The sequence below is a fragment of the Pristis pectinata genome, chromosome 13, assembly GCF_009764475.1.
Source record: "Pristis pectinata isolate sPriPec2 chromosome 13, sPriPec2.1.pri, whole genome shotgun sequence".
NCBI lineage: Eukaryota > Metazoa > Chordata > Chondrichthyes > Rhinopristiformes > Pristidae > Pristis > Pristis pectinata.
In genome coordinates, this window is record NC_067417.1 from 37,905,324 (window position 1) to 37,920,939 (window position 15,616).

The window sequence follows — 15,616 nt, forward strand, 5'->3', positions numbered from 1 at the left end:
GTGTTCATACAATATTACTTCAGGTATCTATTATTCATTGTGAATTGGATTTTGCAGTCAGTGATGAAACAATGACCCTTGCACTAACCTCAAAGGAAAACTGCCTACTGTGACTACAACCCTGTATTTCCTTTTTTTTTCTGATATCTGCTGATTTCAGTTGTCATTTGGAAACTCCTGTTGTCCAACAACTGTGATGTCATCCAGCTGAATAGCCAGTCACAACTAAGAATAATGGCAACAAAGCAAGAAGGAAACATTTCAATGCTTGACATTATGCACAACAAGCATTGCTACAAACGAGATCAAGGTGGGAGTTGAAAAAATGTAAATTGTTTGTTAAAGAAAATATCCATTTTGATATTGATAGAACTGCAATGTGCATTTATAATAACTTCTTTGGGTCAAGGAAATAGTTGAGTAAAAATTAGCACATCATGAAGATCTTGTATATACCACATATAACAGTGCGAAGCTTTCAGGAGAGGTTTCCCCAGCAAAATTAGTTTATGAATACCCAACTTTCTCATCAGATTACAAATTACTGTGGATTATACCAGAGAAAGTTGCAAAATAGTGCACCTGTAAAGGAGCAAGGAATCGCTGATGGCAACATCTGAAGTTCCAAGTTTATTTGCACATACGCAATCCATGGGAATTTTGAAGTGTAATAGTGACGAATTGTAGTTTTTGCCATCATTTCAACTATCAAATTCTGACCCATACTTTGCTTTTACCTTTATTCATTGTGTTATTTATGTTCATTTTGTATATGACTGCATCTGTTCATGTTTATATTTATAATTTTGTCCATCACTTGGGTAAAACCTCCAGTTTTACTTTGTGTCTTATTGGGTTCTCCATGGTGTTTCAGTGCAGAACATTTCCAGCAACCAAATGAAGTGAAATCGAACATGAATCTGTAACTTGCAGGAACAACGTACAGGGAAGCGTATGTGTGTTACTATGAGTTGACAGCTGAACTAACAATTGCAGTAAAGCCAAACAAAGCTGATTGATATTTTTTTGTAACAACTGGTTAAATACAATGATGACAGTTCAGGTAAATGTTAATGTTGAAGCACACCACTGACAATATTGTTTACTGGATCATTTATTATATTTCCAAAGAGCACTGTTTCCTCTCAGGGTCGTGTGGTTACTGATGCAGGATGTGGAACTGCTTCTAATTGATAGTTCTCATTCTCAGTTACTCCACTGAAGTTGTCACTAGAAAATGGCTATCTCCAGTCAAGATATTTCAGAAGAGTTGCAAGGTAATGATTTTGGCTTTTGTTAATTCTAAAAGAAGAGTTTTGTGTGTACCACCTTTAAATTTCTGTGTAGTCTTTCAGTTTTAAGGGTGTTGCTTTTGAAAATGCAAACCATGAACGAGATTAACAACTGACATATCATTCAGCCTGCAATGTGCAAAAGCAACACCTGCTAAGTCTATGAGCAAAGTAAATCAAGATTAAAAAAAGATACAAGAACATTTTATTTGATTTTGTTTTAACATGAGAATATCCATGAATATTTTGTTAACTAAAAGTGTGAAAAATTTAGGTTGTAAGCTGAACATGTATGCTTTATTAAGTTCACTTGATGAGTAGGCATTTTTAAACTCTTACCTTTTTACAGCATCTTGAGGATGTACTCATCTTAAAGATGATGTTGTGCTACTTTTAAATTGCTATTTTATGTAAACTGTAGGATTGCTCACACCCCCCCCCCCCCCCTTGCTATGTGAGTATTACTTGGGCTCGTCTGTGTGTGTGTGTGTGTGTGTGTGTGTGTGTGTAGAACCATAGAACAATACAGGCCCTTTGGCCCACCATGTTGTGCCGACCTTTAAACCACGCCTAAGACTATCTAACCTCTTCGTCCCTATTTTAAATTCCTCCATATGCTTATCTAACAATCTCTTGAACTTGACCAATGTACCTTCCTCCACCACCACCCCAGGCAGCGCATTCCATGCACCAACCACTCTCTGGGTTGAAAAACCTCCCTCTGATATCTCCCTTGAACTCCCCACCCATTACTTTAAAGCCATGCCCTCTTGTATTGAGCATTGGTGCCCTGGGAAAGAGACGCTGGCTGTCTACTCTATCTATTCCTCTTAATATTTTGTATACCTCTGTCATGTCTCCCCTCATCCTCCTCCTCTCCAAAGAGTAAAGCCCTAGCTCCCTTAGTCTCTCCTCATAATCCATACTCTCCAAACCAGGCAGCATCCTGGTAAATTTCCTCTGCACCCTTTCCAACGCTTCCATATCCTTCCTATAATGAGGCACCCAGAACTGGACACAGTACTCCAAGTGCGGTCTAACCAGAGTTTTGTAGAGTTGCATCATTACCTCATGGCTCTTAAACTTGATCCCACGACTTATGAAAGCTAACATCCCATAAGTTTTCTTAACAACCCTATCCACCTGTGAGGCAACTTTCAGTGATCTGTGGATATGAACCCCCCAGATCCCTCTGCTCCTCCACACTACCCAGAATCCTGCTACTAACCTTGTACTCTGCCTTGGAGTTTGTCTTTCCAAAGTGTACCACCTCACACTTCTCCAGATTGAACTCCATCTGCCACTTCTCAGCCCAGCTCTGCATCCTATCAATATCCCTCTGCAATCTTCGACAGTCCTCCACACTATCCACAACACCACCGACCTTTGTGTCGTCTGCAAACTTGCTAACCCACCCTTCTACCCCCTCGTTCCAAGTCATTAATAAATATCACGAAAAGTACAGGTCCCAGAACCGATCATTGTGGGACACCACTAGTCACAGCCCTCCAATCTGAATGCACTCCCTCCACCACAACCCTCTGCTTTCTACAGGCAAGCCAATTCTGAATCCACACGGCCAAGCTTCCCTGGATCCCGTGCCCTCTGACTTTCGGAAGAAGCCTACCGTGTGGAACCTTGTCAAACGCCTTACTAAAATCCATGTAGACCACATCTACTGCACTACCCTCGTCAATTTGCCTGGTCGTCACCTCAAAGAATCCTATTGGGCTTGTGAGACATGATCTTCCCTTCACAAAGCCATGCTGGCTGTCCCTCATCAGTCCATGATTCTCTAAATGCTCATAGATCCTATCTCTAAGAATCCTTTCCAACAGCTTGCCCACCACAGACGTAAGGCTCACTGGTCTGTAATTCCCTGGACTATCCCTACTACCTTTTTTGAATAAGGGGACAACATTTGTCACCCTGCAATCCTCCAGTACCATTCCCGTGGACAATGAGGACTCAAAGATCCTAGCCAACGGTTCAGCAATCTCCTCCCTCACCTCGCAGAGCAGCCTGGGGAATATTCCATCAGGCCCGGAGACTTACCTATCCTAATATTTTCTAACAGCTCCAACACATCCTCTCTCTTGATATCAACATGCTCTAGAACATTAACATTACCAACACTGTCCTCAGCGTCATCAAGGCCCTTCTCCTTGGTGAATACTGAAGAGAAGTATTCATTGAGAACCTCACCCACTTCCACAGCTTCCAGGCACATCTTTCCCACCTTTGTCTCTAATCAGTCCTACCTTTACTCTCGTCATCCTTCTGCTGTATATATAACATTATAATAATAAGTATATAATAAATCCATTTCATATAATTTTAACTGAAAACAGCTTTCTAAAGGAAGTGTATTCATTTAAGCATTATTTAGTTTGTCATTAATTTACCAGGATGGCAAGTTTGTCAAATAAGGAGAGATTAAGTACACTGGACTTGTACTCCCAAATTGAGAAGAATGATAAGTGTTCTTATTGAAATGTACAGTTTTCATAGTAAACAACAGGGTAAATGTAAATGTGGATATTTAACCCTGGCTAGGGTGTCTTAAAACCTATAGTCACGATCTTAAAATAAGGAGTCAGCCAATCAGGACAGAGATTAGAAGAAAGGTCTTTACCCAGAGTGTGGTGGGTCTTTGAAATTCACTACTCAAGAATGCCTGAGTATATTCAAGACAGAAAATGGGTAAATAATCTTCGAAGTATTAAGATATTTTAAGGGATATTTGATTTAATGCAGGAAGGTAAAAGATCAGGCATAATTTTATCGAATGGTGCAGCAGACACAAAGGGCTTGATTGCCTACTCCTGCTTCTAGTCTTGCATATCCTTTGAAGCTTTAAATAAAATGTTTTAACATTAAACTTAGTTCAAAATTTAACAGTCATCCAGAGTTTATATTATTTTTTGAATAATGGCTGTGTAACCAAATCTTGGCCTCAAAATTTAATCACATGTTGCCTGTTTTCTTTACGGATACTAACAAAATCTGAATAGGACAGGCTGGAGACACGTGCATATTTCTAACTGAAGTTGCCACGATCCTGACTGCTCATGATTCTATTGTCTCCTGGCAATGCTTTTTGCCACGTTATTCTAAACAGGTCACCAGATTCTATTCTACCTATTGCGTGGCAAGGAAAGTTCCCTCCCAGCATAGAACCACAGAGTTGTACAGCAGAGAAACAGGCCCTTCGGCCCACCACATCCATGCCAACCTTGTTGCCCATTCCATTTAACACTAATCCCATTTACCCGCACTAGGTCTGTATCCTTCTCCCCTTGCCTATTTAAGTAACTGTCTAAATGTCTCATAAACCTAGTTATTATATCTGATACCAGCACGTCTTCTGGCAGGGAGTTCCAGATATCAACCACTCTGTGCAAAAAAAAACTTTCTCTCACCTTAAACCTGTGCCCTCTTGTTTTGATACTCCTAGGAAGGTGAAAAAAAAACTCTACCTATCTATGTCTTTTATAATTTTAAGTTCCTTTTTCTGGTCACCCTTCAGCCTCCTTGGCTCCTGGAAAAATAAAGCCACCTTATCCAATCTCTCCCCATAAATCCAATCTAGGCAACAAACTGGTAAGTCTCCTCTGCACTCTTTTCAGCAGAATCACATCATTCCTATAGTGTGGTGACCAGAAATGCACACAATATTCCCGTGCAGTCTTGTAAAGTTCCAATATAACATCCCAACTTCTACATTCTATACCCCAACCCATGAAGGCAAGCACGCCAAATGCTACCTTCACTACCCTATCATGAATCGTGAACATCCACAGAGAATGGGAGCATTCTGCCAGAGCAACATTTCTACTGCCAGGAATATTCCAGAGGAATTCACCCCAAATGAGAATACAGGAATGTGCTTGTCTGTATGGACTACAACTTTATCATCATTGAAGTCACAGGTATACCTCCAGCAGCAGATGAAAAAGTGAAGGAGTCAGATTTTGCCTCTTCATGTCTAAGCTCTCACATCTGCTCATCAGGTAACATCACTAAAATGCCAGCCATTACATTGTCCTCATAACCATATGTGACTACCGTTCTTCTGTTCAGATTTATGATTGTACTCGCTCTGCTACAGAAAATTAATAAAAATCAGGAAAAAAATGATCAATTTACTCAATTCATTTCCATCTCATAACAAATAATGAAAAAATCACCTCGTCCTAGTCCACGGGGCCTGACTTTCCATATCCTCTAGGCGCTTCCACTAGGATTTGCAGCTTGAGCTAGAAAGGTCTTGAGCTCCTTCTCAGAACACTGGATCTCTGTGGAGGATGATCTGTGCCAGTTCTGAGCCAAGAGGGCCAGTTGCAGGATATCACTGTGAACTAAAGAACCATTGCCTGGCTGGCTTTGTAATATTTGCATAGACACAGACAATTTATCTTTTAAGGAGCAGGTATATTGTCATCCTGAGAGATGGTTCTTCCATGGAGCCAAACTCACTCCTGCCACAAAGCCTTTGGCCTTGCCAGCAACAGTGCTGGACTGCTGTGATGACCACTGTCAACATTGCCTTCCAGAACCAAGATGATACCTACCCCTGACTGTATGACCACAATACGAGTTGATGTACTGGTAGCCTCAGCTTCTGTGACAGGAGTCTGTGCTATGGAGTCTTATGAGAGTTGTCAGAATGATGAGGTCACTGTTGTTAATGGAGCTAATTATCTCGTCCATGTTGGATTGAATGGTCTCTGACCTTGGCAAAAAGATGTGTCAAGTTGGATTGGGCTTCCCCATTCTTCACAATGTTCTGTGCAAATTGGCTGAAGGGCAGCCTAGTGCTTCTGATATTACCTGATAAATCAATCTCCTTTGGTTCCCCAGGCCCTTGAAGTCCACTGCTGCAGTGAGTGGGCACTTGTGCAATTGCGCTACCCAGGTTCCTACACACTTGTGCTGGTGGGTTGCTGCATGTACACACCACCTCCTCATCTGGGCTCAAGAGTCTTCATGGTACCAGTGTCTTAGATGGTGCTTTTAAGAGTCTCTTCATATGTTATCTTCTTCCACTCTCAAAAGAGCTTCCACATTTTCAGTATCTGGCATGGACAAAAAGGTAGGAGTTACCTCGGGGCTGAAAAGAGAGCTGAGAAAAGGAAATGGACAGTGAAATTATTTGCACTTTGTCGTATAGTTTGATAGAACAGCAAAGAGGGTAGCGAATGAAGGAACAAACATGCAATGTCTCCTCCAGCACAGCATCACTTCTGATCTGCTCACAATGGCAAGCACGCTTTCATCAAGGGAGCCAAGGTGTACAGGCAAGCACCCACTCCAAGAGTGCCTGTCTGCTGTCTGGAATTGTGTCCATCTTTTCTTGCAAGAATGGAGAGTGTTAGTGAAAGTCTTGACATGCTTTGAAAATGTAACTGCCATATTGTATTTGTTGAATCATTGGTGAAGCTGAAGGTTGTAATAATGCAAGAGGATAAAGTAATGTGTAATTTGCTCCTGTGATTGTAGGAAAGTGAGGGAGAGTAAGGATAGGAAATCATGTGTGTTTTGAGTCCTGTGATCAGTCTGATTATAACTAATGTAGCTTTGATCAAAGAGTACAAGAGCAGAATTGCCATAAGAGTGCTTTGAACTTCCTCCAATATTGCATACACATCATTGGTGGTAGGTTGCTCAGTTTCATGCACCCTGCAATCTCTTTCTATTGATTATAATGATTTTAAATATCTTACTTAGCTCCTTGGAGATGACGTTTGGTTTTCCAAAGGCAGTTTTGTTTCTTCATCCATGCACAACACCCATGGTTTCTTTCATTCAGATTTTGATAACTGGTATGGCTGTTCTGACAATTACAGCAACCTTCTTTGGCAGAAGTTAACATACATCTGGATTGCCTTGTAATTTCCTCTTGCCACATTTCTTTCCTTGATGCAGACTTGTGGCTTTCATTGTGCCATTTGGTCATTATGTATGCGGTGTTTAATACAATAAAATAAATAAATGGAAGTCTGTGTTTCGTAATGGTGAATTGCCAGGGAGTGATGGAGCACAAATGTGCAATTTGTCAGTTCTGTAGAGAGTAGCATGATCAAGATAAGGCACTTTTCCACAAGCACACTGAGATGAGCAGATGACTGCAACAGAGAATGAATAGAAGTAGAAAGACAAAACACACCCTATTAATGCCAGTGAAAAATGAACAGCATCTTCAAGGATTAATAATTTTCAGTTCTTACCTTGTCATACGAAAGCATTTAAAAATAATTAACAAGCCTTGTGCAAAGCTAGACATTAAAACCCTTTTATAAAGATATGTTAGAAGTATTGGTATTGGTTTATTATTGTCACTTGTACCGAGGTACAGTGAAAAGCTCGTCTTACAAACCAATTGTACAGGTCAATTCATTACACAGTGCAGTTACATTGAGTCGGTACAGAGTGCATTGATGTAGTACAGGTAAAAAGAATAACAGTACAGAGTAAAGTGTCACAGCTACAGAGTAAAGTGTCACAGCTACAGAGAAAGTGCCGAGCAATAAGGTGCAAGGTCACAACAAGGTAGATCATGAGGTCATAGTCCATCTCGTTGTATAAGGGAACTGTTCAATAGTCTTATCACAGTGGGGTAGAAACTGTCCTTAAGTCTGGTGGTACGTGCCTTCAGGCTCCTGTATCTTCTACCCGATGGAAGAGGAGAGAAGAGAGAATATCGCAGGTAGGTGGGGTCTTTGATTATGCTGGCTGCTTCACCAAGACAGCGAGAGGTAAAGAGTCCAAGGAGGGGAGGCTGGTGTCCGTAATGCGCTGGGCTGTGTCCACAACTCTCTGCAGTTTCTTGCTGTCCTGGGCAGAACAGTTGCCGGACCAAGCTGTGATACATCCAGATAGGATGCTTTCTATGGTGCATCTGTAAATGTTGGTGAGAGTCCAAGGGGACAAACCAAATTTCTTTAGCCTCCTGAGGAAGTAGAGGCGCTGGTGAGCTTTCTTGGCTGTGGCTTCTACGTGATTTGACCAGGACAGGCTGTCGGTGACGTTCACTCCCAAGAACTTGAAGCTCTCAACCTCAGTACCATTGATGTAGACAGGTGCATGTACACCGCCCCCTCTCCTGAAGTCAATGACCAGCTCTTTTGTTTTGTTGACATTAACATTTTATAATTAAACTGTCTCAATAGCTGATCAGGATTTGAACAGTCATATTTTGTGAAGTTATCACAGTTGAAAGTATACATCTTAGATGAAACTGATAAAGTCACATAGCACAAAAACAAGCTCTTTGGCCCACCATATCCATGCTGAACATTGAGTATCAATCTATACTAATCCTATCTTTTAGATAGACACATGAATGATAGAGAAGTGGGAGCTATGTGGGAGGGAAAGGTTAGATAGGTCTTAGAGCAGGATAAAATGTCGGCACAACATTGTGGGCCGAAGGGTCTGTACTGTGCTGTAGTCTTCTATGTACCAGCAGTTAGCCCAAAGCCTACTATACCTTGACAATTCAAGTGCTCCTCTAAATACTTTTTAAATATTGTTAGAGTACCTGCCTCCACACTGTCTTTGAAAGCAGTACATCTAGGTACATTTGTCAAGTGAGGGCTACATTTGCTGCTGCGCCTCCTCTATAGAGGCCTCTGCAATGCAGAACAGCACAACAAGAGTCCTTGGATATAATTTAGGGGGCTTCTCTTACCCCAGTCACAAATCAATAAAGAAACTGAAGCTTTGCTGTTGCATTCTTAAAGTGCACTCATTCACTATAATTGTCCATAGCTTCTGCTATATCTCTGTTGGCCAGGATTAATGAGTTGTACAAGGCTGTCTTGAGCATGTCATAAATTGACACAAGTACATAAATAACTGTACACTTCAATGTTTTTTCATTAAATATTAAGCTGGTACATTCAATGCAAGGTATATACTTATGGCAACAGGAAGTGGTTTCTTTACAAAAGTATGTATGCCAGATTTGGCAGCATAAACCAAGAGCAAAATAACCCACAAGGCAACAGTGGATCTCTGCCTGAAAATATTGTTGGCTTAGAGAGCTTGACACAGATACCCATGCTTACTGCCAGCCTAGCTTTAAAATAAACACCAATTGATTAAACCTGCAACTTTCCTCATCGTTTCAGCCTTATCCTGCTGAAACAAATCATATTTATTACCCTTTGGAAAAAATCCAATATAGCTGTTCAGAGAATCAGAATGTCGGGTTGTCTGCTCTTTGACAATTACATGAGTGTTGGCACTGCTGAAAAGGAATATATGTCCATTGGTGTCCATTTATTTCAAAGGGATCCACATTTTGAACCTGAATCTGTCTGCCCCAGACTGGTAAACAATTATCAGATCATACCATGCACCTAACCACTAGGTTATGCTCATGACTTCCTTTACGTGGAAGCCTCTGATCTTTTAACCATCAAAGTGGAATCTGTTCCTGTTGCACGTCAGTTTACAAAAAAATGCACTTCACCTTAGCCTACATTTTATCTTGCAATTTTGACAATATTTAACGTTTTTTGTATGTTTACAATTACAGACAGCCTTGTTTCGTGATGAGGAGGTCTATTAACGAGATTGTAAATTGGGAAATTTCATCTCTTCCAGCAATGCTTCATAGCGTTTTGTTTGTTTACAGAACATATAACCAAGATTTTACAACCAAAGAAAGTAGAGTTTATGAAGAAAGTGAAATCAACAGTGAAATGTAAATCAGAAGAAAAAATATTGGTATGTTCATCATTGTTTGAGATGTTCTGACAAATAGTGCATATCTGCTATAGTGGAGCAATGAGCTTTAAAAGTATCATTAAGCAAGCAGTAACAATAGTAAACCACTTACTCCACAGCTCATACTTGGAATATCCAATATTTCATTCCTGTCTTCCATTGATTTTATCCAGGATAACTGCAATAGGCCTTAGACTCACTTGAGTATAGAGTTGGGTGGGGGGAATAAATGTGACTCAGATTTGACACCAGAAGTTGTGACACTGTCTGGTTTCAGTCATAGAGTATGGCCTTGCAGTAAGGTGCTGGTACCTTGTTTATACATGTACATTTATACCACTGTGGGGGTTTGCCCCTTTTAATAGGAGAGAAAATTGTGAAGGAACAAGACATTGGAAAACATACTGGAGAGCTGATATTAAGGGTATAAATGTTTAATTGTCATATGTTAATACAATGTGATAACCTCAGCAGTGATGCTGCTAATACTCGCTTCACTATCCCATTGATATTAACATGTATTCAATTAAGTATTGTTGATAATGCTTCAATATACTGGGATTCTTGCCAATTACACAGTGAAACCCCACCTTCTATGTTCTTTCTTTGAACTCCATTGGTAGATGACAAGATGGTACTTTTTATCTCCAACTGGAAAAATACACAGAAGCACGCAGACAAAAAATCAAGAAGGAGTTAGAGGGAAATACTAATTTAAAGATATTAATTCAAAAGTATAATTTGAAATTGCCACTTGCATTTGTTATGGTGCCTAAAAATATTTTATTTCAAATCCTGAAAATGCTTCAGTGGCTTCATGTTTTTGGCTTTCTGAGAATACCCACAAGAGTTTATATAGTGTTTGATATTTTAGAATTTGTCAAAAAGCAGATGCAGATAGCAGAGAATTTCACTATAAAAGATCTCAACCACAGGTCTTTGATTCTCCCAAGACTGCAGTGAGTTTATTGATCTCAGTCAGGACATAATAGGAATGCTTCAATTGAATGCAGTACCCCAGACTAAGGAGGGAAAAAATGAGTTTGCTATCTATAAGTTTTTACATGTGGACATGTCTGAATTATGCATTGGTAATTATCTGGCAAATACTGTCAGATTCATCAAACAACAACCAGATGGCAAGATACTTGAAATTGGCAGCTGTCCATGAAGTTGTATTTCCACAAGTTTTAACGTCTTCTCTGAGAGGCAGGAGAAAATAAATGAAATAAGGAAAATAACCATGCCTTTTTAGTAATACTGTTGCTTATTTTCATTACAAGAAATGCTATACATCAGAGACCTGGGTATTATTTTACAAGAAAGAAAGTTAATACACAGATATAACAAGTAATTAGGAAGCCAAATGGAATGTTGACTTGTATTGTGAAAGAGATGAAGTACAAAGTGAAGTCTTTCTGCAGTAAATAAATTTTTTTTAAAAATGCCCATGCTACAAACCTAAAATTCAAAACAGTAAATGCAAAAATTATTCAGCAGGTCAGACAGCATTTGCAGAAAGACAAATAGAATTAATGTTTCACTTCTAAAGCCCTTCATCAGAGCTTATTTTGTTTACTTCACTATTTTTAATTTTTCTGTGCTTTACTGTTCAATTCATTTTTAAATAATTGTTACTTCCTAAAATTTATGGCATTGTAATTTTTCCTAAATGTCTTGGAATATCCTGCCAAAGGTTGTCGGATGTCCTTTGTACAAATGTTCCAGGACTTTGAGACCACACCTAGAGCACTGTGCAGAGTTTTGGTATTGTTATTGACGGATATATTTTCCTTGGGAGGGAGGCAGTGCAGAGAAGGCTCACTGGATTGATTCTTAGGATTTAGAGGATGTTTCAAGATAACAATGGAGCACTGTCTGAGATTCAGAAGAATGTTATTTTTAAAATGTAAAATTCTGAAGCAGGTTGATGGGGGTAGATACCATAAGGATATTTCCCCAGCCAGGTGAGTCTAGAAGTGGGGGCATAATTAGAGGGTAGACTGACATGATGAGGATTTTCATTTCTGAGGATTGTGAATCTTTGGAATTCTCTACCTCTGGAAAACTGCCGTTGAATCACTGGGCCAAATTGAGTCAAATTGTGTCCCCCTGTCTCCAGTGACCTGGGTTGGATGCAGGGGGCCAGTTGAGCTGACCCCCCCACCCCCCCAAATAGGCATCCAACAAGGCTTAAAAGTCTCAATGATGAGTAAGCCTCAGTTGGCACACTGCTGAGCCCTGCCTAAAGACAACCTTTGAGAGAGGATATTCAGAGACAATGGAAACTATTCAAACTGCTGTAAATTTTAAAAAGTGAGAAGTTTTAAAAAAATCAAATAAACACTAAAACACCAAGAAAAAAAAATCAAAAAAGCTACCTTCTCCTAAGATCCATCCTCCAACTGAATGGGGCCTCCAACCTTACATAAGACTGGCTGCATTGCAGAGGTAGCATGGAGTGATGTATGTGCCAGCAACTGTTCCTCAACGCATCCTGGGCTTGCAGTAAGTCCATGTAAAAATAGTACGTACTTTGGGGCAGCTAAGCATTGGTAGTTCCGTTTAGAACTGCTAGCCACAGCTAGCTCATTTCAGCCTATTAAGCATGTTCAAAGCTGTGACAGATGTTTGGAATACATGTGAATGACGAATTATGTGGATTGAGAAGGAAAATAGAGTTGAGGTCAATTATCAGATCTGCCTTGATTTTGTTTATGATCAGAGCCAGGTCGATAAGTCTACCCCAACTTTTATTTCTTTTGAAATGGGATTTATGGTGGTCCAGAGGCAGAGATAGCAGAACTACTGCCTCACAGCTCTCAGGTTAAATTCTGAACTCTTGGTGCTGTATGTGTGGAGCTTGCACATTCTCCATGTGGATTACCTCAGGGCCTTGAGTTTCCTCAGTCATCCCAAAGATGTGTGGTGGGTAGGATTTTTCCCCTGGTGTCTAGGTGGGTGGTAGTATCTGGAGGCAGTTGAGAGGATTAGAATTGATATGTTTGATGGACTCAAGTGTATCGAAGGGCGTGTTTTCATGCTGAATAACCATGAATACATTATATCCTTCAGTCAGATGATTGAATTCCACAGTGTGGTGATGTATGCAATTTGGGTTTGTGTGCTGAAACAATGAGATCTGGTGATGGAAATAACAGAGTGAGGTTTGACTGTTTCTTGGTGGCTGTTAGTAGTAGACTGCATGTAAACTCTGCTCTTAACCACAATGAACATTGTCATTGAGGCTTGGTGAACTCAGTTTACAAACTGCAGCAGATTTTTTTGTTTTAGAGGCACACAGCTGCAAAAGGAATATTTATTGTCATTTACCCACACAGTGGAATGATGGGCTGGATGGGAGTGTTCAATTGTGTGTTTTGGGTACTTGAGCATGGTGACTTTATAATTTTGGTTGGTAGAATCCAAATAATGGATAGGAAATGAATATTGATAATGCTCATACACAAATTTGCTATAAAATTACCAATATTTGTGCTCCATCACTATGTGATGGGAGCTTACACATCTATCTGTGCCAGAACCTATTTTCTCTTGTTTGGCTATGATATTAGGAAGAATGGTTTATTTCCAAGAATACCTGAACTGCTGAAATTTGAGACGAAATGTATCAGTAATGATCCCGTCCCCATCTCAAACCTTGTGGGAGAAAGGAAATTTGTATATTAGATGATCTAAATTCAGTGCTATGTGGCAACCTGACACTGACCTACTATGTCGGATTGGAGACATTGAATTGACTAAATAGATCTTTGCCAATATGCGAGTCTGAATATAAAGCCTCAACCTCCAGCACTGTTAAAATATATACTGACTAAAAACCTGAACGCATGATGGGCATTGAATCTGTAGAAATTTAACTACCTCACCAGTGTAAATTACCATCATGTGGTTTACAAGCCACATACATACATTTCATGCCAAATGTTCTGTTGTTGGCGAGATAGCCTGGTGAGCAATTATCTGACCAACATTTCTGAATCTTTTGGTTCAATGGCTTCAAGTTTTTTTTTAGTCTCTAAATGCTTGCAGCAACTGTTCATGGGCCATTTGAAAAGTGAAGGACTGAACATATTTGTAAGAATATTTGGTTGAACTTCAGCAATGCAAACTGTAGTGAAAGATACTTCAACAGCTCACAAAATGGCCCTTAATATAACTTGTATATTCCTGAATAATTCAAATAAAAAGTTATTTTTAAATTCATGTATATTAAGAATGCTATCTGAAACAAATTTAAAATGAACTATTTTAACAGTTAACTGACAGTATTAACTGACATTGATTCAATAGGACCTATATTGTGATGCTTTGATAAGTTCAATGGCCTACCCAGGGTTATAATAGCATTGAAAAGGTTTTGAAGTACTGTATTCAAAATATTAATCCCTCACATAATCACTGAAAACATCTACAATGAAACAGCCAAAATGGTAGCATTTATGCTTCTCAGTCAGAAGGTTGTGGATTCAAAGTTCACTCCAGAGACCTGTCACTTACGTGTTGTTCTGCAAAAATACTGCATTGCCAATTTGTATATTGCAAATAATAAATTAAACTTAACTCTTGAATCTCGGCTGTGTATAGAAGCTCTCTTTACACGACTTAGGGTAGAATGTGGAGTTTTCCCATTTTGATCCAACCAGAATTCAATGAGGTGTGCATGGTAAACTCATGTTCAAGGTGGTATTAGCAGGCAGGTAGCAGAATGGTTAGCAAACTATTGACAAAACTCAAAACAGAAACTAGGGATTAAGGACAGCTAATCAGATTGACAATAGCTGTGATGTTTTGTTCTGCAAGGATTGCTGTGACCTCTTCATAATTTACATTAATAATTTGGACTCAACAATGGCAAGTACAATTTCTAAATTTTCGAACAACAAATGTTAGGGGAGGTGAGAGGGTGAGGTGGTCAGAAGTTAAAATAAATGAAATACAAGACATTAATAATCTTTTAGGATGGGAAATTGTAAATGAAGTAGTGCATTTTGTGGACAACTGCTAGGAAACTGCATGTTTCTTGGATAATGAGAGATTAAGTGGGATTGAAGAGCAAAGGGACCCCAGAGTACAGATAATTAACTGAAAGTGGAATGCAGCTTGACAAGGCCATAAGTTTGAAATTAGTTCCTTTCTTTTTAATTTTTTCTCTTATCAAACCTTGCTGATTCACATTGGGAATGCTGTGCTCAATTTTGGTCACTTCTGGACACTGGGGTGTTGGATCAAGTGCAAAAAATCTTTCCAGAAATATTACCAGAACTGAGAGGTTGTAGCTTTTAGGAAATATCAAATAGGTAGAGGCACCTTCCTCCGTAAGTGCCCTAACAGAGGTCTTTAACATGGTGAAACATTTGATTTCAGAAAGATGTTTTCAGTTGTAAGGATTCAGAAACTCTAGTTTATGAATATAAGGAGATCACTGATAAATTCAGAAGGAAATTAGGGAGAAACCAACTTTCACAGAGAGTGATTAGAATATTGAATGTGCTAACAGCAGAGTATTTAAGTTAAATAAGACAGAGGCATTTAAGGGGAATCAAGGTAAGTGTATTAGGAGAAAA

The 15,616-nt window shown here is 39.4% G+C and overlaps 1 protein-coding gene across 1 annotated transcript in view; it reads left to right on the top strand.

The window, feature by feature from the left end:
• Window positions 1-1,180: 1,180 nt before the first annotated feature.
• carmil2 (capping protein regulator and myosin 1 linker 2) overlaps window positions 1,181-15,616 on the top strand; it is a 97,721-nt gene continuing 83,285 nt past the window's right edge. Inside the window, exons 1-2 of the mRNA XM_052028337.1 lie at window positions 1,181-1,277; window positions 9,937-10,028. Of these exons, the coding sequence (XP_051884297.1) occupies window positions 1,238-1,277; window positions 9,937-10,028 (132 nt within the window). The 5' untranslated portion in view covers window positions 1,181-1,237. The remainder of the gene's footprint in view (window positions 1,278-9,936; window positions 10,029-15,616) is intronic.